The following is a 21,871-nucleotide window of genomic DNA, read 5'->3' as shown; positions in this document are numbered from 1 at the left end:
TGTCATTACCAACAAAGGGTTTTGTACGGCTTCAAGACGCCTCATGTACGGAAAAACTAGTCCCATGTATCGCTCAGGTGTGATTTTGGTCCATTCTTCCACACAGTCTTCAAATCTTGAAGGTTCCGTGGGCCTCTTCTATGAACTCTGATCTTTAGTTCTTTCCATAGATTTTGAATTGGATTCAAGTCAGGTGATTGGCTGGGCCATTTTAGCAGCTTTATTTTCTCTCTCTGAAACCAATTGAGAGTGTCCTTGGCTGTGTGTTTGGGATCATTTGTCTTGCTGAAATGTCCACCCGTGTTTCATCTTCAGCATCCTGGTAGATGGCAGCAGATTTTTATCAAGAATGTCTCAGTACATTTTTCCATTCATCCTTCCTTCAATCATATGAAGTATGCCAGTACCGTATGCTGAAAGACAGCCCCACACGATGATGTTCCCACCTCCAAACTTCACTGTTAGTATGGTGTTTTTTGGGGTGATGTGCAGTGCCATTTCTCCTCCAAACATGGTGTGGATTATGGCATCCAAAGAGTTAAATTTTGGTCTCATCTGACCAGACTATATTCTCCCAGCATTTCACAGGCAAATGTTGTGCAGCAAACTTTAAACAAGCTTCAACATGATTTTTCTTCAGCAATGGAGTCTTGTGTGGTGAGCGTGCATGCAGGCCATGCCGGTTGAGTGCATTACTTATTGTTTTCTTTGAAACAATTGCACCTGCTAATTCCAGGTCTTTCTGAAGCTCTCCACAAGCGGTCCTTGGCTCTTTGACAACTCTTTTGATAATTCTTTTCACTGTCAGAAATCTTGCGAGGAGCACCTGGTCGTAGCCGGTTTATGGTGAAATTATGTTATTTCCACTTCCAGATTATGGTACCAACAGTGCTTACTGGAGCATTCAGAAGTTTAGAAATCCTTCTGTAACCAATGCCATCAGTATGTTTTGCAACAATAAGGTTGCGAAGGTCTAGAGAGAGATTTTTGCTTTTACCCATCATGAGAGGTTTCTTGTGTGACACCTTGGTAATGAGACACCTTTTTATAGGCCATCAGTTGGGACTGAACCAGCTTATATTAATTTGCACTGACAAGGGGCAGGATTGCTTTCTAAATACTGATAGATTGCGACTGGTGTCTTGGCTTTCCATGCCTTTTTGCACGTCCCTTTCTTCATGTGTTCAATATTTTTTCCCTGTGTTATTTCACATTAATTACAATAGCCCCTTTACAAATATATTTACTTAGAAAACTGTTGATGTTTTCAATACTTATTTTACCTGCTGTGCGTGTATAGATTTATATTACACACTCGCGTCTTTTTTGCCAAATATGCATCTTAGGGCCGTAGTCGATTAGCGGTGTAAATGCCCTTTGTTTTCGCCATTGCCGAAAATGGCGAACAAGACCAGGAGAAAAAAAATGCGAAATCCCTATTTTTGGCTAAAAATGTGGGGATTACTTTTAGAACCCTTTGAACAACCCCTAATGCTAAATTACTGGAAATTTTTTTGTAAGTTGCGTACTTTGGTGATAAACGGCTGCGCAAGTTTTGGGCAAAAAAAAAAGTTGAAAAATAAAATGGACTATTGGGTCTAATTTTCGGGGGGCAATATGGACGTGTCAAGTATTTTAAAATTCGCACATGGTCATAGTACGTTTATTTTTTTTTAGCGGTTTTTAAAATTGCGTTTTTACGACACGAAAATGTAGTTGCACTTATTTTAACGTACCCCCAATTTACGTCGAACAGTAATTTCCTGGAAAAAAAAATAGCTATCATTTTCACTTTTTTTTTCCCTCGCCCAAAATTAGCGCGGTCGCCAAAGTATGCAACTTACAATTTTTTTTCTGGTAATTTATAATTAGGAAGGTGTCCAAAGGGTTCTGAAGGAAATCTCCACATTTTTAGACAAAAATAAGGATTTTGCATTTTTTATTCTCCTGGTCTGGGATGGAGAAAACTTTTCTCCACTTTTTTTCTCCATGAAAACTTTGCTTTTGGTGAAAAATTACCGTTTTCGCCGCTAATTGAATACGGCCCTAAGCCAAAATGCCATGCGTCTAGGATGCAGAGCCGTAACTAGACTTTTTGGTGCCCATTGCCGGAGATAGCATTGACGCCCCCCCCCTTTTTTTGAAAAATAGGGACATAAGATAATGCACCATAAAAAGGGCCATGGCTTCATGGGGAAGGGCCAGGGAAGAAATAGGGGCAGCCAGCAGATGCTGGGGATAAAAGAAGAGGAAGCCACAAGTGAGAATGATAACAGGAAAATTGACAGGCCCAAACAGCACCCCCCCTGCCGTGTGCCATGGCACAGGACACATCATCCTAGTTCTGGCCCTGCTAGGATGCACCAGGAGACACTGCTAATTAATTTGATATGCAACACTTTTATATCTGTGTGTACCCGAGTCTGTAGATGAAGCACAACGGAACTTGGAACGAAAAAAGCTGCGGCCGCTACATTGTAACACTTCACATACAGATTCAGAGACTCAGTCGCACACAGATACACAACTGTTGCATATCAAGTTAGTCAGCACAGTCTGCCGATGCATCCTAGAGTCACACACAGATATAAAAGTGTTGCATATCAAATCATCAGCAGCCTGCCGACCCATCCTAGTCACATCGTATTGCGAATTGGACGCATTTTCAGCAAAAAAAGAGGCACAGGACCTGGCACGCCAAGAGGGGCTTTTTAGCACGACTGAAGCAAAGATGTATAAGGACATCAGACTACTAGAGCATTTGCATACACCATGCTGTGTTCTTTTATGCTCTCTTCGGGACACAGTGAGCAAGGGAAAACTATGATTTGTTTATTTATTTTTATACACTTTCTAATGCTCAGTGGGAAAAAACAAACAGTTTTGATATAGTTCTAGACAGCTGGTGCAAATAGCCATTGGCATTTTATCCTTCTTCCCCTCGGGCTAGTTGGAATGAAATTTTCCTGTACAGACTTTAATAAGAAAAAGTATTTGATGTGGATCACAGTGTTCAGCTACCTATCACTTCATTATATCTGTCAGTCCAAAGTAAAGTAAGTGACTGAGCATAGAAGCACATTATACTAGTACTTCCAATTACCACACGGCGTGTTGCATGTAGCACAATTAGCATTGCAGTATTTGTATAAAACTTGCTTAAAGCTGTAATATCAAATTAGAGGATTTCCTATTTTGAAAGGCAAGACCTTTACTTGAACTATATGGAGGTGATACAACCCTCTCATATAGGCATTTTTTTGAACCAGACCTAAAGGGAAATCCTGCTAAATTGTATAAATAAGTTGTTTTTGCCCTAAAATCTGTTTAATAAGAATGGCTGTTCTATTCAAAACGTACTCTTCTCTGCATCAGTACAAGTAATTGGAAAGGACATCAAAGATCTTCAGAGTTGTATACTACAATATACATGGAACAACGCACATCAAAGAATTAATAGAAATGTGATCAATCTGCCAAAATGTATGGGCTGCCTTTCAGTTTTCAATCTCTTATGATAGATCACATAGATATACAATTAGAATATTGAGTAATTGGGTGGCTTACAATTAAGGAAAATGTTACTGAACAGTATTAAAAAAATAAAATTATAATAATGAAATAATGAGTTCATGTGGTTCTGTCTCCAACACAATGAAGGCACTCTGTGTCTCATACCTAGGGCCAGATTCATTTAGCCGCGAAAAGTGCAGTTTGGAGAAAAGGTTTTGCCGATTTGCGCTTTTCACCTGATTTCTACCTATCTCCGTGTTTAATTCCAGGACGTTTTCTCCTACGTGAAAACTTTACATGGGAAAATAGGCGAAAAAGTTTCTCCACATATAGGCAGGCGAATTGGAAGTGTAAAATCGCTATTTTTGGGTGCAAATGTGGGGGTATTGATCCAGAACCCTTTGGACACCCCCTAATGACTAATCAGTCAAAAAAACTTTTTGGGGCAAAAATTTAAAAAGTGTTGGAAAATGGGTAAAAAGTGGGGGGCCTGGTATTTTGGGGGGCTATATGGATGAGAAAGGTGTTTTTGAGATTGCAGGAGGCTGCAGAAGGTGTATTTTAAAATATTTGGAAATCTTCATTTTAGAGATATCAAAATATACTAGTATCCATTTTCATGTACCCCAAACTTATCTACGGTAGCTACTTTTCTGAAAAAACATTGCTTTCTATAATTTTTCCACACATATGCAAATATGCATATAACAGCCGTTTGCAACAAAATAAGTTCACCAAATACTTTTATTAGTGCTACTATTACTATTCTATATTGATTCCAAGGGTCACTGAGGCTTTTTATGGAGTACAGACTGATTTCCCCCAAAAAATATGTCCTTTTCGCCAGTTTGCTTTGTAAAACAATCACCTATCCGCGTTTTCGCCTGTTTTACAATGGAATTGGGCGAAATGCAGGGACGCGCAAGGAGAAAACATTGCGGCAAAACAGGCGAATTCACCAGACGGCACTTTTCCACGGCCCCTAGTTCCTAGTGTTTAATTACACTGTCAACAATTCAACTGAAGAGAGATTTCCTATTCACTGGTCTTATTTCTGCATCTAGTATTATATTAATTTACAAATAAGGCTTCATCCACTTCTATAAATATGCATGAGTCCATAGACATTACTGTACAACAGGGGTGGCCAGACTTTTGGACTCGGTGATCTATTTTTAAAACTAAAAACATTTTGTTATCTACCGAGCTCGAAAAAGGGGGCGTGGTATGCTAAATAGTGTCCCCAATTCAAATTACACCATATAGTAGTGTCCCTTATTTACGATACAACACACAGTAGTGTCCCTTATTTACGATACAACACACAGTAGTGTCCCTTATTTACGATACAACACACAGTAGTGCCTCTTATTTACGATACAACACACAGTAGTGCCCCTTATTTACGATACAACACACAGTAGTGCCCCTTATTTACGATACAACACACAGTAGTGCCCCTTATACAATGACCCCTGTATTAGAGCCCATTATACAGTGCCCCAGGTAATGCCTCTTTTGCTGGGCCCCCAGGTAATGCCCCTTTTGCTGGGCCCCCTCCCCTGTGCAGTACTTACCTGTCTTCACGTTGGTCAGCGCTCCAGCTTCACTCCAGTGTAGACACTGCCTGTGCCTGCCGCTGACTGGATCCAACTAGATCCAGCAGGCTCCTCACATGTCGGGTGACATCATGACATCACCCACGCATTGCATAACTGGGAACGCTGGCCTCTGCAGCGATCAGAGGCTTCTTTAGTCTCTGATCGCTTCAGATACCAACGTTCCCAGTTACTGCAGCAAGTTGGTCGCGATCTACCAGTAGATTGGGATCGACCTTTTGGCCAGCCCTGCTCTACAAAGACAATAATAAAGCTTTACATATTACTATGGGTCAAGGCCCACATATATATGGTATCTTACAAATAAATATCCCGCTAATTATAAATTTAGGATGGGAACATTTCATTAGGTGTCTTTCATGATGTTTTATTTAGCAGCAGGAAATAAAAACATATGCATATCTCTTTGCCAATAAGAATATTTGAAAATTGTTACTCTTTTTTTGTACTGGAAAAAATATGCCAAACTGCCTGGTTAAACAAGTTTTCTTATATAAAAGAGCTAAAATAAACAAAGATTGTCAAATATATATTGAAATGGTTTAGATACTTATTATGGAATGTAGTTAATAGACCGGCGGACGCAATGCCGCCAGTCTAAATCCCGACACGGGACTTGAGATAGGCGTCTCAATCCCGACACCGGAAGGTTAGGCACCCCCCCAGGAGGGTTAGGTTTAGGCACTAGGGTGGGGAAGGTTAGGGTTAGGCACCCCTGAGGGTTAGGGTTAGAGGGAGAGGAGGGTTAGAATACTGACCACCTCGGGATCTCCTTCTGTCGACCTTCCACTGTCAGGATTTGAACCGGCAGCTGTTGAGCCGTCGGTATTTCAATCCCATTCCACTTCTTAGATCTCATTAACCAATTAAACTCTGTCCCTTCCACAACACCTGTGGTATAATTTTCTCCCCACAGTTAGGTTTGATTATGAAACAAGTAAAGTTCCATTCAGTTAAGAGCACTTTTACTTTATATTTGTATTTTATATATAGCTTAATTTTTACGCAAAGTGTATTTTATATTTAGTAACATTTTATAGTGGTTTTGATTTTAAATAATATTTATCTATTCATAAGTTAACTTGTATTAAGTTAGTATGAAAAGATAGCAAGTCTGAAATTTCTTATCTACTTTACTTCAACTTGGATTACCAGATAAGCTGTGTAAATCCAGACCTATATGAAACACGTGCTTCATGGATCCACTGCATTTAACATGTATTCTACATATAAGCACAGTCAAAAGTACATATACAGATAATGCATGCTTACCAATTGCAGTGAATCCACATTGGATGAGTGTTTTATCTGAGCCAGGATTTAAATGGCTGATTAATGGAAACCCTATATGCAATGCCAGTTTCTCAATGACCTTGGGAGGGGTTGGGTATGACATCCCGGCAGTCGGGATGCCTGCTGTCAAAATAGAAATGTCAAACTGGTTAGGAATCTCTAACTAAAGGTGAAGGAAAAAATAAAAAAGTTAAAAAAGGACCATTTTCAAACAAGATGCTTCTAGTAAATCACACATCGCCCCACGGACCCAGCCATTTAAATCGGTTTATGCATTTAATACATGCTCAAAGCTTGGCAGTCAATCAACTGACATCACTAAAATAGGACAACCCAATGAACTGTTTAGTAGAGCAATGGCAGGAAAAGAGAACTCTGTGGACAGACAGGCAGTCCTACAAACTAATGTACAGAAGTAAAATGCTCACATGCTAGATTTTTTTGGAAGAAATCAATTTAATTGAAACCATTTCTATGAAAGTGGACTTGCCGTGTAAAGGGGATGTAGACTTCTCGAGCCTCTACCTCCCTAGGCAGGCATTCTGGGTAAGACGATCTGTGCTGAAAGCTCTCCCTCTTGCACGGGTGTTTTTTTTGGCCGGAAACACATTGATATGCTTATAAGTCTGTGGGATACCAGCTTTGGAATATGCAACACAGTTTTGGAATATGTAACATAGGGGATCTATCAGCATCACATAATCTGTCTACAAAACCAGAGAGCTACTCATTCTCTGATCTACTGTATTTAAGCAAAATGTTTCCTAATCAGCAATACTTTGGATGCCAAGCCATACGGAGGACTAAAAGGTTATGCATTCATTTATTGGCAGCATTTATTTTCAATATTAAAACCATGGAGTGGCAGTTTAGAGTAAACATTAATTAACATATGGCTACTGAAACACATGTACTTGTGGCATTTATTAATTCCAAATAAATTATATTTCCTGCATTTATGGGTTTATTGCTAATCCTGGCATTTCTAGTTAGTCATTTCTTTCTGACAACAGTTCTGTTCGTCATAAACAAACTGTTTTTCCTTCCACAGAAATGCATGATCTTACAATATGGAATTTGTCTGACAAATTGGTTAAACAAACCACATTAAAATAAACTGATTAAAAAAGCAGTCTTACATTTTCTTGATCTAAAAAAAAAATAAAAAAATCAGCTTTAAATTTCATAAAACATTACTACTACAGATACAAAATACAAATACGGTACTCAAAAAAAAGCCCCAAAAAACAAATAAACCCTCCAACCTATTTGCTACATGGTAAACTTAGAGGGGCAGGTTCTATTAGTTGGGAGTCCTGCGTTTATTTCCTGTGAAAATTGCAGGAAATTTTTGCCAAGGGCTCAGAACAAATTGCACATTTTAAATAGAAATGGAAAGTCACAGGCATCATGCCGATGTTGCGCGCAAAATATATGAAATGAAAGAGGGGTCTATTTACTAATGAGTGTTAGGAGACAGAGTTAAAAGTGATAAGAAAGTGATAAGGTACCAGCCAATCAGCTCCCAATTGTCATCTCACAGGCTGTGTTTGAAAAATGACAGTTGGTTGCTGATTGGCTGGCACCTTATCACTTTTCACTCTGTCTCCTAACACTGCTTAGTAAATAGACCCCAGAGAGTGAGATAATCATCTTGAAACCCCAAATAAGATAGGAGTACAATGCAGTAGAGGTCACAAGCAAAGAATTGGAGGCACATAAAATGTGTGAAATCGTTAAGTTTTACAGCTTTTACTAATGAGGAGAAAATTATAGCGAGCAATTGTATTTCAGCAAATATAAGTGCTTAGAGCAGTAGTTCCCAAACTGTGCGCCATGGCACCTGGGGTGCCTCGGGACACTTGCAGGGGTGTCTCTAGTTGGTTGTCCTGCACCAAATCAAAATATTTATGGTCAATGTAATGTAAATATGTGGACAAACAGAGGCACAAACCTGTCCACCACCATATAGCTAAACATAAGGATGACTGGTAAGCACATTTACTTCACTTACTAAATTTATTCTAAATTTCAAACTAAGTAGCAAACCTTTGGCTTAGGGGTGCCGTGAAGACAACGCTGATACTCTAGGGCGCTGTGTTTCAAAAAAGTTTGGGAACCACTGGCTGAGAGTATTTTGGGGTACTCTAATGGTGTACATCCACTAGCAGATATTAATGGACGACTCAACGATAACAGTTATCATTCAGTTGTCCATTAATCGTGCATGAATCGGGCACTAAAATGTCGAAACGACCAGCGATGCGCGCTCCCGGTGGTCGTTTCCGATATCAATCATCGCCTGAACATGCTAGTCAATCTGCCGATGACGACAGATTGACCATGTTCAGGAATGAGGGAGGGTGCCAACACTGAACGATATATATTGTTCAGTGTAGGCACTGCACAGTTTAATGAACGACTGAACGATAACAATATCGTTATCGTTCAGTCCTTCACTAGTCGCCTTGTGGATGTGCCCTTTAGGCCAGAGTTAATTTATAATTAATTTCTAAGTTTAGAAAATATAGGACAAAAACATTTGCATATATCAGTGCAAAAACCCATTTCCCACCTATACAACACTTCAACATACATAACAAAAGAAAATTACCTATTTTCATTAGCTACAATTTAACATTTAAATACCTCTAAATCCATTCATATTCATTGGGAGGGGTGTACCAGACGTATTTGCACTATGCCTTGCCATTTTTACATGAAGATAAGATTTTTCATCCTTTTCACAGCTATCAACTAGTTTGCAGGTGCGAACTAAAAGATACAAGTTCTTCCATTAAAACAAACAACAACGTAATATAGACATCTAATTCAATAGCAAAAAGTTGTAGCCACGGGTTTCAACTGCAGGAAAAAGTCGAGTAGATCACTGCTGACAGAATCTGTCCCAATAGTAGTCTGCAAACAGTTACCACTGAGCAATAGGAGTACCGCTTTCTGACTTAACAGAAACCTACCACACTGTCAGTGCTGCCACTTGCATATGGCAACACAGTAGTCTCTACATAGTCAAGAAACTACACCTTAACATTGTGGTTCGCAAATGCGGTCCTCGAGGCTCCCCAACAGTTCAGGTTTTAGAAATATCCATGGTTGAGCACAGGTGGTTAAATCAAGTTGACTGAGGCACTAATTAAGTCACCTGTGCTCAACCATGGATATCTCTAAAACCTGAACTGTTGGGGAGCCTTGAGGACCACATTTGGGAACCTCTGCCTTAACATCATGTCACAGAAAACATTTTCCTATAAAATCTGACTCCTTTACCTACCAAGTAAACAGTGATGAAAGGCCCTTCACTTGCAGCGATATCTTGTCTGCTATAGACAACCTGTATGACACCTTAGGATTTGCAGCTCCCATCACTATCCAAGGTAAAGTCCTACTCAGAGACCTAACTTGTTAATCATCCGACTGGGATGATCCACTGCCTCCACAGAAAAGAGATGTGTGGGAAGAGTGGAAAAAAACTCTGCCTGCCTTAACTAACCTTTATATTAGACATTCATATGTTCATGTGCCGTCTCCAGAGGTACAAAAACAGAGACTATTTTCTGATGCTCCAGTCAAGACAATAGCTGCAGTTGCACAAGTTAAAACTGTGGACATTAAAAGACAATGTCATATCGGATTTGTTATGGGCAAAGAAGTTAGCACCACATCCAGACCACACCGAACCCAGACTGGATTTTTGTGCTGCAGTACTAGCTGTTGAATTAGCTGAGCTCATTTCATTTCAGTTACCTATTTAGCTCAAAGAAACAGAGTACTACACAGATAGTAAAGGAGTGTTTGGCTACATTTACAACGAGACCAGACTATTACATGATTTTGTCAACAATCGCGTGTTACAGATCAGGAGATCCACCAATCCATAACAGTGGCTCTATGCATCTACTGGTCACAATCCTGCAGACCCCGCTACAAGAGCTGCCTCAGCCAGTCTCCTTAAAGACACTACATGGCTCACATTGCCTGGATTCTTGTACAAAGCAGATAGGATCCTTCCTAAAAGTGACATATTTGAGCTAGCAAAAGCAGACTCGGAAGTCAAAATCCATCCACGAGTGACTACATTCCATACCACAATTTCAGCTATTGTCAATTTCACACCCTTGACTTTTTAAATGACCTAAAAGAGCAACTTCTACTTAGGCCAGAGGTGTCACCGGTGCGCACTCCGACTATCCCTGCGCGCCCACGTCTGAAAAGGGGGCGTGGCCTAAAATAAAGGAGACATGGCCTCATGGGGTATCCCAATGACTTCACTCCGGGGGCAGCCCAGCATCGCCAGAGATGCTGGGCTGCCCCCGGAGACTGAGCTGTCAGCATTGTCGGCTCCTCTTCTATGACAGGAGCCGGGTGCTGCAGGAGAATGTCACACTGCAATGGGGCCAGAATTTTGGGGTCACCCTTCGTCATGACGCAACTGGCCTAGACCTGCCACTCTTTTTTTATTCAGAAGACCGGGACGATTCATGTGCCTTCTGGAGAGTTCAACACCAAAGACTTATACAAGTGTTAATGGAGACAAGCACAAACTCTTGCAAACACCTTCTGGGACAAGTGGAAAGACAGTATACTGTATCTCTACCTTACAGCCAAGGAACAAGTGGCAAGTAGCCAAACCTAACTTAAAACCTGGTGACATTGCGCTCATCAGAGATTGCCAATCACATCGCAAAGATTGGCCTTTAAGACTTGTCACCAAAATGATCCCAAGCAAAGATGGGAAGGCCCATAAGGTCGAGGTCAATATCTATAAGCAGGGAGAGACTAAACAGTTTCTTAGACCAGTGTCTGAAAGATCCTGTTGCTACCTTCTTGAATTTAAAATGTGTTATCAGCCGATACCAGACGGGGCGTGTTATGCCTTCAGCATGGTTCGTTTCATATGCATTTATTTCTTTGTAAGCTCAATTTAGTGGCCAGCCTAGTGTCAGCTTAACTGAACGCAGGCCTCCATAGTTGCAGTAGTTCCCAATGCACCCAGGGTAGGGGGATAGTGGAGCCATCCATCTTACTTTTCCATATGGTATACTGCAAACATGTGCATACTGTATATTTCTCCCCTCAGCACAGCATCAGTCATAAGGACGCTGACCTAAATATGCCATCATTAGATTAGCTAGTTCAGTATGTTATAGTCTGTTCTTATTGTAATTGCATTTCATTACATTTTCACCATATTCTCCTATTAGTACAGTAAACACCATTCTTCAGATATTCACATCTAGATTGGATTATTAAAAAATAGAAGTAATTATGCTCTATGTCTAATTGTATAGACCAAAGTGAAGCAGAACAATATACATTATTTTAATATTATAGGCAAAAGATTTTCATCCATCAAAGATTATCTGTCTGATAATAAAGAATCCCAAGAAAACCTAAAAAATATTCAGCCATTTTTATGTTAATTTATATTCAAATGTGTAGCTTGATTAACTGTATGGAGAATTTTGGGGACTTATGCAGGTCTTATGTATAAATAGTTGCTGTTAAAAAGTAAACCTTCAACACTGCCTGTAGTAAAGTTACATATAACATAAGGAAACAGGATCTTTGTACTCACCGATAAACCCTTTTCTCCGATTCCATGGGGAACACTGAAGACTGGAGAATAGCGGGTGGCCGGAGGAGTCTAGGCACCTGCACAACAGCACAGGCTCCTCCCTCTCTATATCTCACCAACTGCCAGACTAGTCAGTTTTAAACTAACAAAGCCCAAAGGACAGACAAGGAAGAAGGTGAGGAGATGCAACCCTGAAACTACGTAACATGCAGACATAAAAACAAGAAACACCCCCAGGACATAGGGGTAGATGTACTAAACCTTGGAGAGAAAAAGTACCAACCAACCAATCAGCTCCTGTAATTTTTCAAACACAGACTGTAACATGACAGTTAGGAGCGGATTGGTTGGTATCTCTCTCTCTTAAGAGCATCCAGTAATCCCTCCGGGATCAGAGAAAAGGAATTACCAGTGTATATAAATATAGTAAGAATATACATCTCTCTCTCTATAAACTACATAGCTTAACTATTTATAGTGAAGAATAGAGGAGCAAATAACAGAATGGCTGCCAAACATAGTTGCAGCAGCGCCTGACGCTGCTGAGAAGATGCCACTGGCGTTCTGATGAGATCCTTTTGGCGTTTGAAAAAACAGACTAGTCTGACAATTGGTTGAGTATAGAGGAGGGAGGAGTCTGTGCAAGTGCCCAGACACCTCCAGCCACCAGCTATACCCCAGATTCTCCAGTGTACCCCATTAGAGGAGAAATTAAAGTATCTATTAATGATCTCCTCAGACTCTGTGTCTGATCTCAATAATAGGACCTGTTTCATTCAGGTCAGATTGACCTGCAGCAAGAATCACATAGACCGGGTAAAATCAGATGTTTATTTTCTCACCACAGACAGGAATACAGGACAATGCAGTGTTCACAGGCAAGATGTTACAGGCTGGTACACCGAATCTTTGAAACAGCAGCACAGTTCTTTACTGGACTCACAGGTTCAGGATCCCTAACACTAGTCAACTCCCGGGCCTATAACCTGGGCGAATACTTCACCGTCAGGATCATCATCCCTGAGCACAAAACCATTTTTAAAGCTAGCTAACAGGTGCTACTAATCAGCCTAGCTGCAGTTCATCTCTGACCTTAAACAAAACCTGGACTGGATCAATGTTAAACTGCTGTTTAACATATAAACCAGTGGAATCCTGCTGGCCCTGCCACACTCCTTTCCCCTTAGCTTCAACCACCTTGGTTAAGCTAAGAATTTCCAGGCGAGCTACTTGCCTTACCTACATCTATTGGTGCCATCCACCCGGAAAGACAGCCCTGCACCACCCTCCAGAGTTCTTCCCTCTCTTCCTCCTCCTCTAGCTTCACCATAGGGTTGTGAGGAAGATCGGGACCCACAAACCTTCTGGACAAAGCATCAGCATTTAGATGTTGTTTCCCAGGGCAATGCTGAATAAATTGAAATGGCTGTAAAGCCAAAAACCAACGGGTCACACGAACATTCAGTTCCTTGCACGTGTGCATCCATTGTAAAGGTGCATGGTCTGTGAATAGCCGAAATTCTCGCCCCAACAAATAGTATTTCAGCGACTCCACTGCCCACTTAAATCGCCAAGCACTCCTGTTCCACAGTTGAGTACTTGCATTCTCTGGGCAGCAATTTCTGGCTAAGATACAGTATGGGTTTCTCCTCCCAGTCTACCTCCTTGTCCAAGAGGCAGTAGTCTGCAACAAAAACTGCTTCTTAAAGTCAGGAGCTTGCAAAACAGGCTCTTCACACAAAGCTCATATTAAATCCTGCCAAACAGCCTCTGCTGGTCTAGACAACATTATCTGATCTGGAGATTGTTTCTTAAGGACCTCAGTCAGTGGAGCCGTCCTAGTGGCAAGATCACGTAAGAATCTGAGGTTATAACCAACCAGACCAAGGAATGTTTTGAGCTGTGATTTACATTTAGGTTTAGGCCAGGTGAGGACTGCTTCCACCTTACTGGGCTGAGGTTTAACCTGCCCTCTGCCTACGATATATCCCAAGTATTTCGCCTCCACCATTCCAATGGCACATTTCTCAGGGTTAGCGGTGAAACCCATGTGCCCGTAAAGACTAACACTGCCTCTACTCTTGGAAGGTGTGACTCACATTCAGAGCTAAAGATGATGTCTAAATAAGCAGCTGCATACTCCCTGTGGGGTCGAAGCAACTTATTCATAGCACTCTGGAAAGTTGCTGGGGCTCCATGCAAACCAAAAGCAACATTTTGTACCCCTCTGGGGTAGAGAAGGCTGTTTTTGCTTTAGCAGCTTCAGTCAAAGGAATCTGCCAATACCCTTTTCTCAAATAGAGAGTGGTGAGATACAGTACTGGCTTTTTCCTAGATTCTCCACCAGCTCGTCAACCCGAGGCATAGGGTCTGAGTCAAACTGAGAAACTTTATTAACTTGTGAGTCATTACAGAATCTTAAAGCCCCTGAAGGCTTAGACACTAAGACAATGGGGTTATTCTGTTCACTGTTTGACTCCTCTATGACCCCCAAGTGCAGCATCTCCTCCACCTCTCGTTTTACCACTGCCCGTTTTGCCTTGAGTATGCGATAGGGTCTCTGCTTTATTATCACCCCGGGAGGATTAACAATAACATGCTGTATGATTTGGGTCTTTCCCGGAAGAGCAGAGAATACATCTTGGTTTCATGCTATAAGCTCACCACTTCCTGTTTTTGGCCAAGACTGAGGGTGACTTCCATGGGTACCTGACAGTCTGGGGTTTTCTTTGCCACTAAAGAGGGCTGACTGGAACTTTCTTTCCAAGGTTAATAGATTTACATGATAAATTTGTGTCTCCTTCCTTCTGCCCTCCTGTTGTACCCTGTAGTTTACAGGTCCCACCGCCTCTATGATCTCATAAGGGCCTCGTCATTGAGCGTACAATTTGCTTTCAGTAGTAGACACAAGCACTAGTACCTTGTCTCCCGGTTTGAAAGACCAGTCGACAGTGTAGTAACTTCATAATTGCGTTTCTGATGCTGTTGAGCTCTGTCCATATGTTCGTTCAGCAGTGGCGCAATCTGCCTTAAACAGCTATACAATTGGGACACACACTGAACGATATTAAGATCGTGGTATGGCTGTTGCTCCCACCCTTCTTTTAACAGATCCAAAATCCCTCATGGTTGCCTCCCATAGAGGAGTTCAAAGGGACTGAACACCGTGGAGGATTGGGGCACCTCACGAACAGCAAACAACAAATAAGGCAGGAGTAGATCCCACTCTCGCTTTTCTTGCGGAACCGCCCTCTTTATTATCTGTTTAAGGGTCTGGTTAAAGCGTTCCACTAGGCCATCCGTTTGCAGGTGATAAGGGTAGATAGGATTGCCACCTCAGTTTAACAGTCGGCACAAATCTCATCAATTTAGATATAAAAAGGGTACCTTGATCTGTCAGAACCTCTTTTGGTTTTCCCAGACGGTTATATAGCATCAATAACTCCCGGGTAATAGTGCTACATTTCATGTTACATAGCGGGATGGCCACCGGGTACCTTGTGGCATAATCTACTACCACTAATATGTATTGATGCCCACGAGCTGATTTTTCCTCCGGTCCTATCAGAACCATACTAATTCTCTCAAAAGGTACAGAAATGACAGGGAGGGGAACCAAGGGTGCCCGAAACCCTGGCCGGGATGCTGTCTTCTGACACACTGGACATTCCTGACAATACTTTTTTACTGCTGCATGAATGCCGGGCCAGAAGAGTCTTAACTGAAAATGCTGGAGACTTCTCTCCTCTTTCAAATGGCCACCCCACAGGTGTGTATGAGCTGCCCTCAACACCAACTACTTGTGTTTCCGGGGTACCAACAATTGGTCTACTCTCTCACCCTGCAAATATGTTACACGATATAACAAATCATATTTCAATGCAAAGTATGGTACACCTTCTGCTGGTAAAGCCATGATTACTCTACCATTTATCTCTACAACATTTTCAAATGCTTTTATCAAGTTCCCATCATTCTGTTGGTCTTAGCCAGAGTCCTGCAAAGACACTTCCTTGCCAATGGGAACACAGTGTGCCTCGGTCTCACTCCCCTCCTGCTGCTCACTGGCCAAGGAGGGTGTTACAGCCACCAAACTTTGGGACAGAGCAGAGCTTGGCTCTGGGGACACCTCTGACATGGACCATCTGCTGTCATCATGCCAAGTAACCACCTCTTGTAATAATGGAAATTCCAGACCTAGGATCAATGGGTATGACGGCTACTGCGGCAACCACCTTCAGAGATCGCCATTTTATCACTATCAGGAGGCGCACTCGGAGCATTTTTCTACATCCCTATGTACACATATAACCTTTACCGGGGGTAGCACCTGATCAGTCCCAGGTGGAACCAGGTTGGCAGTGATGAGATGATTGTTAATTTCCAGCCTGTATCCACTAAGGCCCAGACCTCCCGGCCTTTCTTTCGCACCATCAAACGAAACAAGGTGGTTTGCGCTAGAGAAGTGCTTCCAGCAGCCATGCTGACCACTGGTCGAGTTGTTTTTCCAGCACTGCAGTCCATCGGCTCGCCATGCTTTGGTCAGTCTCGGTGCAAATGACCAGGCTCGCCGCAGTCAAAACACACAACTGGAGGTGGGTTGTTGGCTTTAACAACTGAGACCTGGGTTCTAGGCTTGGGGACTGGCTGGAACTTCTGCTTGGCTTTATTCAACTTCCCAAGAGTCAGGTACCGTTCAATCACCACCGCTAACTCCTCAAACGTTTGAGGGTCAGCCTATAGGGCCCACTTTTGCACCAAAGGTGCACAGAAAAGCTTCAATGTCATCAGATGGGGCAAGTTTCTGTAACACCTCTCGCTCATGCCCACCTCAGTTAACTCTGCATGTAATAACTGAATTTCAGCAGCCAGAGCCTGTGTTATCATTAGGTTTGGAAACACCAGCCACTGAGCTATATGTATGTACACAGAGTATACAGCTCAGCTGCAACAACTTCATTAAAATAATCTGAATACCTTATTGATTGTGGGATTTCAGAGTTACCTCTTATATAGAACATTACTGAATATACAGAGAGCAAAGGAGATCTGATAATGAAAATGCACTGATAGGTTTATAAAGGGACGTAGTCAAAAAGGTCCACATTCATAATGTCGACATTGTTAAATGAGGACAGGCAACGGGTCAACATTGTCAGAATATCGACAGGTGAAATGTCGATATTGTCAGAATGCCAACAATATGTTTAGCATGCAGGCGGGATGGTTGCTCAATTATGCAGAGCCCCAGGAGAAAGTAAAGCTGAGTAGACTGGCCGATATATATTCAATTGATCAGCCAACATATCTGGTGCCCGTCGGTCAGAGTGTACCAGCGATATGTCTGAATGACGTCGTTTACAGACATATTGCGTCGGCTGTGCTGCACAGCCGATGGACAGATATATCTGCAGACATCTCTGTCCATCAGCAAGTGTGTGCGGCCTGAGGACCGCCCGTACATATGCAGCAGCAGCCGCGGGAAGGGGGGCGGACTAGCCCCCCCGGCCAGTGGGACCCACACCTGTCTGGAAGATGATGGACGTTCAGTGTGCATGAATGACCATCACCTGCAGATCACTCGATCTGCAGATATAGTTGTTCAGTCTGTACCTAGCATAAGGATCTACTGCTAGAAATGACATCCACATATCAGATCCAATCAGATTCCAGCTATCATTTCTAGTATTGTATTAGATACTCTGATGCTCAAAAATGATTACAGAGGTTAATCAGCAGCTGTCCCTAGTATGGTGGCATAGTGGTTAGCATTTCTGCCTCACAGCACTGAGGTCACCCACTTATTAAGTCAGTAACTTCATATGTGTGATTAGAAATTGCAGAAAAACAGCTTGCAGAGGGAATATTTACATTAATTTACAATTCACTTTAAAGTACAGTAGATATTAGTGTAAGTATCTTCATACTGAACACAGTCACTACTTATCAGAAGCAGGCACTGCAAATGCACATTACAATCCCCTAAAACATGAAAGTCACCTGCTGGAGTAGTTCTAAAGGAAATAGAATGTAGCTCTCAGCTAATATGAAAGAGTCATCTCCACCACATCATAAACCACAAAAAGAAAGTGGGGGATTTTAAAAATCCCAGTGGCTGCAAGTTTTCCATAAACAGCCTGTTCCCTAGGTATCTCTGCCACTATATCAGTTGTATGGACAATAGTTAATAATTTCCTGTTTTCCCAATTGGTGGAACTAATCAAATGATTTTGGTTAGCTCCAATCGGAGCTTGGATTGTGTTCTAGTGAGTGCCTTGCTTATTAGAATACATCTGGCCAAAAGATACACTTTGCTATGTGGGCTTGGGCTGGGTACTAACAGTTATAACTAGGGGTGAGCGGGTTCGGATTTCTGAAATCCGAACCCCCCCGAGCCCCCCCGATCCGAGTCCGATCCGAGTCAGGCTCGACTTTTCCCGCCTGACTCGGATCTGAAATCGAGGCAAAACGTCATCTTCCCGCCTTCCGAGTCTCGCGGGTTTTGGATCCTATATAAGGTACACACGTCGGCGCCATTTTCTCACTCGGCTGTGGACAGTGAAGAGGGAGGGTGGGAGTTAGGGCTGTGTAGTGTAGTGTAGTGCTGCTGTTGTCCACTACTTCAAAGTCCATAGGGGCTGGCTGTGTTGTGCTGTGCTGCTGTTGTTAATAGGGGCTGTGTCCACTACTTCAAAGTCCATAGGGGCTGGCTGGACTGTGTTGTGCAGTCAGTTCTCCATAGGGGCTGTGTCCACTCCAAAGTCCTGTGCAGTGTCCCAGTCCTAAAGGAGTGCTGTAGTGTTGTCCAGGGGGTGCTCTGTCCATCAGGGGTGCTCGCCCCAAGTGCTAAAAAAATAATATATTTTCTGTGTTTGTGAATTGTGTGCGCAGTAGCCGCATGTGCATCAACAAAGTAGTGCCAAGCGTGCGCCTGTGTCATAAGTAAAGGGCCGGCTGGCTTGACCGTTAAGGGTGCTGTAACCCCCGAAAGTACACTCCAGTCCAAACCAAAAAAAAATTATTTTCTGTGTTTGTGAATTGTGTGCGCAGTAGCCGCACGTGCATCAACAAAGTAGTGCCAAGCGTGCGCCTGTGTCATAAGTAAAGGGCCGGCTGGCTTGACTGTTAAGGGTGCTGTAACCCCCGAAAGTACACTCCAGTCCAAACCAAAAAAAAAATTATTTTCTGTGTTTGTGAATTGTGTGCGCAGTAGCCGCACGTGCATCAACAAAGTAGTGCCAAGCGTGCGCCTGTGTCATAAGTAAAGGGCCGGCTGGCTTGACCGTTAAGGGTGCTGTAACCCCCGAAAGTACACTCCAGTCCAAACCAAAAAAAAAATTATTTTCTGTGTTTGTGAATTGTGTGCGCAGTAGCCGCACGTGCATCAACAAAGTAGTGCCAAGCGTGCGCCTGTGTCATAAGTAAAGGGCCGGCTGGCTTGACCGTTAAGGGTGCTGTAACCCCCGAAAGTACACTCCAGTCCAAACCAAAAAAAAAATTATTTTCTGTGTTTGTGAATTGTGTGCGCAGTAGCCGCATGTGCATCAACAAAGTAGTGCCAAGCGTGCGCCTGTGTCATAAGTAAAGGGCCGGCTGGCTTGACCGTTAAAGGGTGCTGTAACCCCCAAAGTACACTCCAGTCCAAACCAAAAAAAAATTTATTTTCTGTGTTTGTGAATTGTGTGCGCAGTAGCCGCACGTGCATCAACAAAGTAGTGCCAAGCGTGCGCCTGTGTCATAAGTAAAGGGCCGGCTGGCTTGACCGTTAAGGGTGCTGTAACCCCCGAAAATACACTCCAGTCCAAACCAAAAAAAAAATTATTTTCTGTGTTTGTGAATTGTGTGCGCAGTAGCCGCACGTGCATCAACAAAGTAGTGCCAAGCGTGCGCCTGTGTCATAAGTAAAGGGCCGGCTGGCTTGACCGTTAAAGGGTGCTGTAACCCCCAAAGTACACTCCAGTCCAAACCAAAAAAAAAATTATTTTCTGTGTTTGTGAATTGTGTGCGCAGTAGCCGCACGTGCATCAACAAAGTAGTGCCAAGCGTGCGCCTGTGTCATAAGTAAAGGGCCGGCTGGCTTGACCGTTAAGGGTGCTGTAACCCCCGAAAGTACACTCCAGTCCAAACCAAAAAAAAAATTATTTTCTGTGTTTGTGAATTGTGTGCGCAGTAGCCGCACGTGCATCAACAAAGTAGTGCCAAGCGTGCGCCTGTGTCATAAGTAAAGGGCCGGCTGGCTTGACCGTTAAAGGGTGCTGTAACCCCCGAAAGTACACTCCAGTCCAAACCAAAAAAAAATTATTTTCTGTGTTTGTGAATTGTGTGCGCAGTAGCCGCACGTGCATCAACAAAGTAGTGCCAAGAGTGCGCCTGTGTCATAAGTAAAGGGCCGGCTGGCTTGACCGTTAAAGGGTGCTGTAACCCCCGAAAGTACACTCCAGTCCAAACCAAAAAAAAATTATTTTCTGTGTTTGTGAATTGTGTGCGCAGTAGCCGCACGTGCATCAACAAAGTAGTGCCAAGAGTGCGCCTGTGTCATAAGTAAAGGGCCGGCTGGCTTGACCGTTAAAGGGTGCTGTAACCCACAAAGTACACTCCAGTCCAAACCAAAAAAAAAATTATTTTCTGTGTTTAGCCGCACGTATATATCAAATTGATATAACATAAATGGAGGACCAAACTTTCTCCGATAAAAATAAAATAGAGAAAGATCAAGAACCACTTCCTCCTAGTGCTGAAGCTGCTGCCACTAGTCATGACATAGACGATAACATGCCATCAACGTCGTCTGCCAAGGCCGATGCCCAATGTCATAGTAGAGGGCACATACAATCCCAAATGGCAAAGTTCAGGAAAATGACCTTGAAAAAGACATTTAAATCAGCTGAAGAGAAACGTAAACTTGCCAATATGCCATTTACGACACGGAGTGGCAAGGAACGGCTAAGGTCGATCCCTAGTATGTTCATGACTAGTGGTTCAGCTTCACATGACGATGGAAGCCCTCCTCCCACTAAAAAAATCAAAAGAGTTAAGCTGGCAAAAGCACAGCGAAGAACTGTGCTTTCTAAGAAGATATCACAAATCCCCAAGGAGAGTCCAAGTGTGGTGGTGGTTGCGATGCCTGACCTTCCCAGCACTGGACGGGAAGAGGTGGCTCTTTCCACCATTTGCATGCCCCCTGCAAGTGCTGAAAGGAGCACCCACAGTCCACTTGCTGATATGCAAATTGAAGATGTCACTGTTGAAGTACAACAGGATGAGGATACTGGTGTAGCTGGCGCTGAGGAGGAAGTTGGCGAGGAGGATTCTGATGGTGATGTGGTTTGTTTAAATCAGGCTCCGGGGGAGACAGTTGTTGTCCGTGGGATGAAAAAGCCCATCACGGTCATGCCTGGGCAGAAGACCAAACATTCCACCTCTTTGGTCTGGCAATATTTCTATCCAAATCCGGACAACAACTGTCTTGCCATATGTACCATATGTAAAGGTGAAATAAGTAGGGGTAGGGACGTCAACCACCTAGGAACATCCTCCCTTATACGGCACCTGCAGCGCGTTCATAAAAAGTTACTGTCAAGTTCAGAAACTTTGGCTAAGACCGTAAGCAGTCCAGGGACACCTAAATCCCGTTGTCCTGTTGTATCCAAGCGCCTGCAAACCACACCGTCAACTCCCTCCTCGTCAATTTCCTCCTTAGTCAGGATCGGAAGTAGTCCTGCAGGCCATGTCACTGGCATGACTGACTCTCCTATCCGGGATTCCTCTGGAGGATCCTGCATTGCTACGCCTACTGCTGCCGCTGCTGCTGTTGCTGCTGCTGGGAGTCGTTCATCATCCCAGAGAGGAA

At 42.9% G+C, this 21,871-nt stretch overlaps 1 protein-coding gene across 6 annotated transcripts in view; it reads right to left on the bottom strand.

Moving 5' to 3' along the window:
* The window catches only part of DTWD1 (DTW motif tRNA-uridine aminocarboxypropyltransferase 1), a 56,289-nt gene that overhangs the window by 15,562 nt on the left and 18,856 nt on the right, over window positions 1-21,871 (bottom strand). For 4 of the 6 annotated variants that reach the window (XM_088472805.1, XM_088472806.1, XM_088472802.1 and 1 more), the window contains one exon: window positions 6,405-6,548. The exons of 1 other annotated variant lie outside the window; for it this stretch is intronic. In XM_088472805.1, coding sequence (XP_088328931.1) covers window positions 6,405-6,548 — 144 coding nt within the window. The remainder of the gene's footprint in view (window positions 1-6,404; window positions 6,549-21,871) is intronic. One more of the 6 variants, XM_088472807.1, reaches the window with a different exon arrangement.

The sequence above is a fragment of the Taudactylus pleione genome, unplaced genomic scaffold, assembly GCF_031769625.1.
Source record: "Taudactylus pleione unplaced genomic scaffold, aTauple2 ptg000129l, whole genome shotgun sequence".
NCBI classification, from domain to species: Eukaryota; Metazoa; Chordata; class Amphibia; order Anura; family Myobatrachidae; genus Taudactylus; species Taudactylus pleione.
Note: the sequence above shows the minus strand (reverse complement) of the source record. Positions and strands in the feature narration are given on the sequence as shown.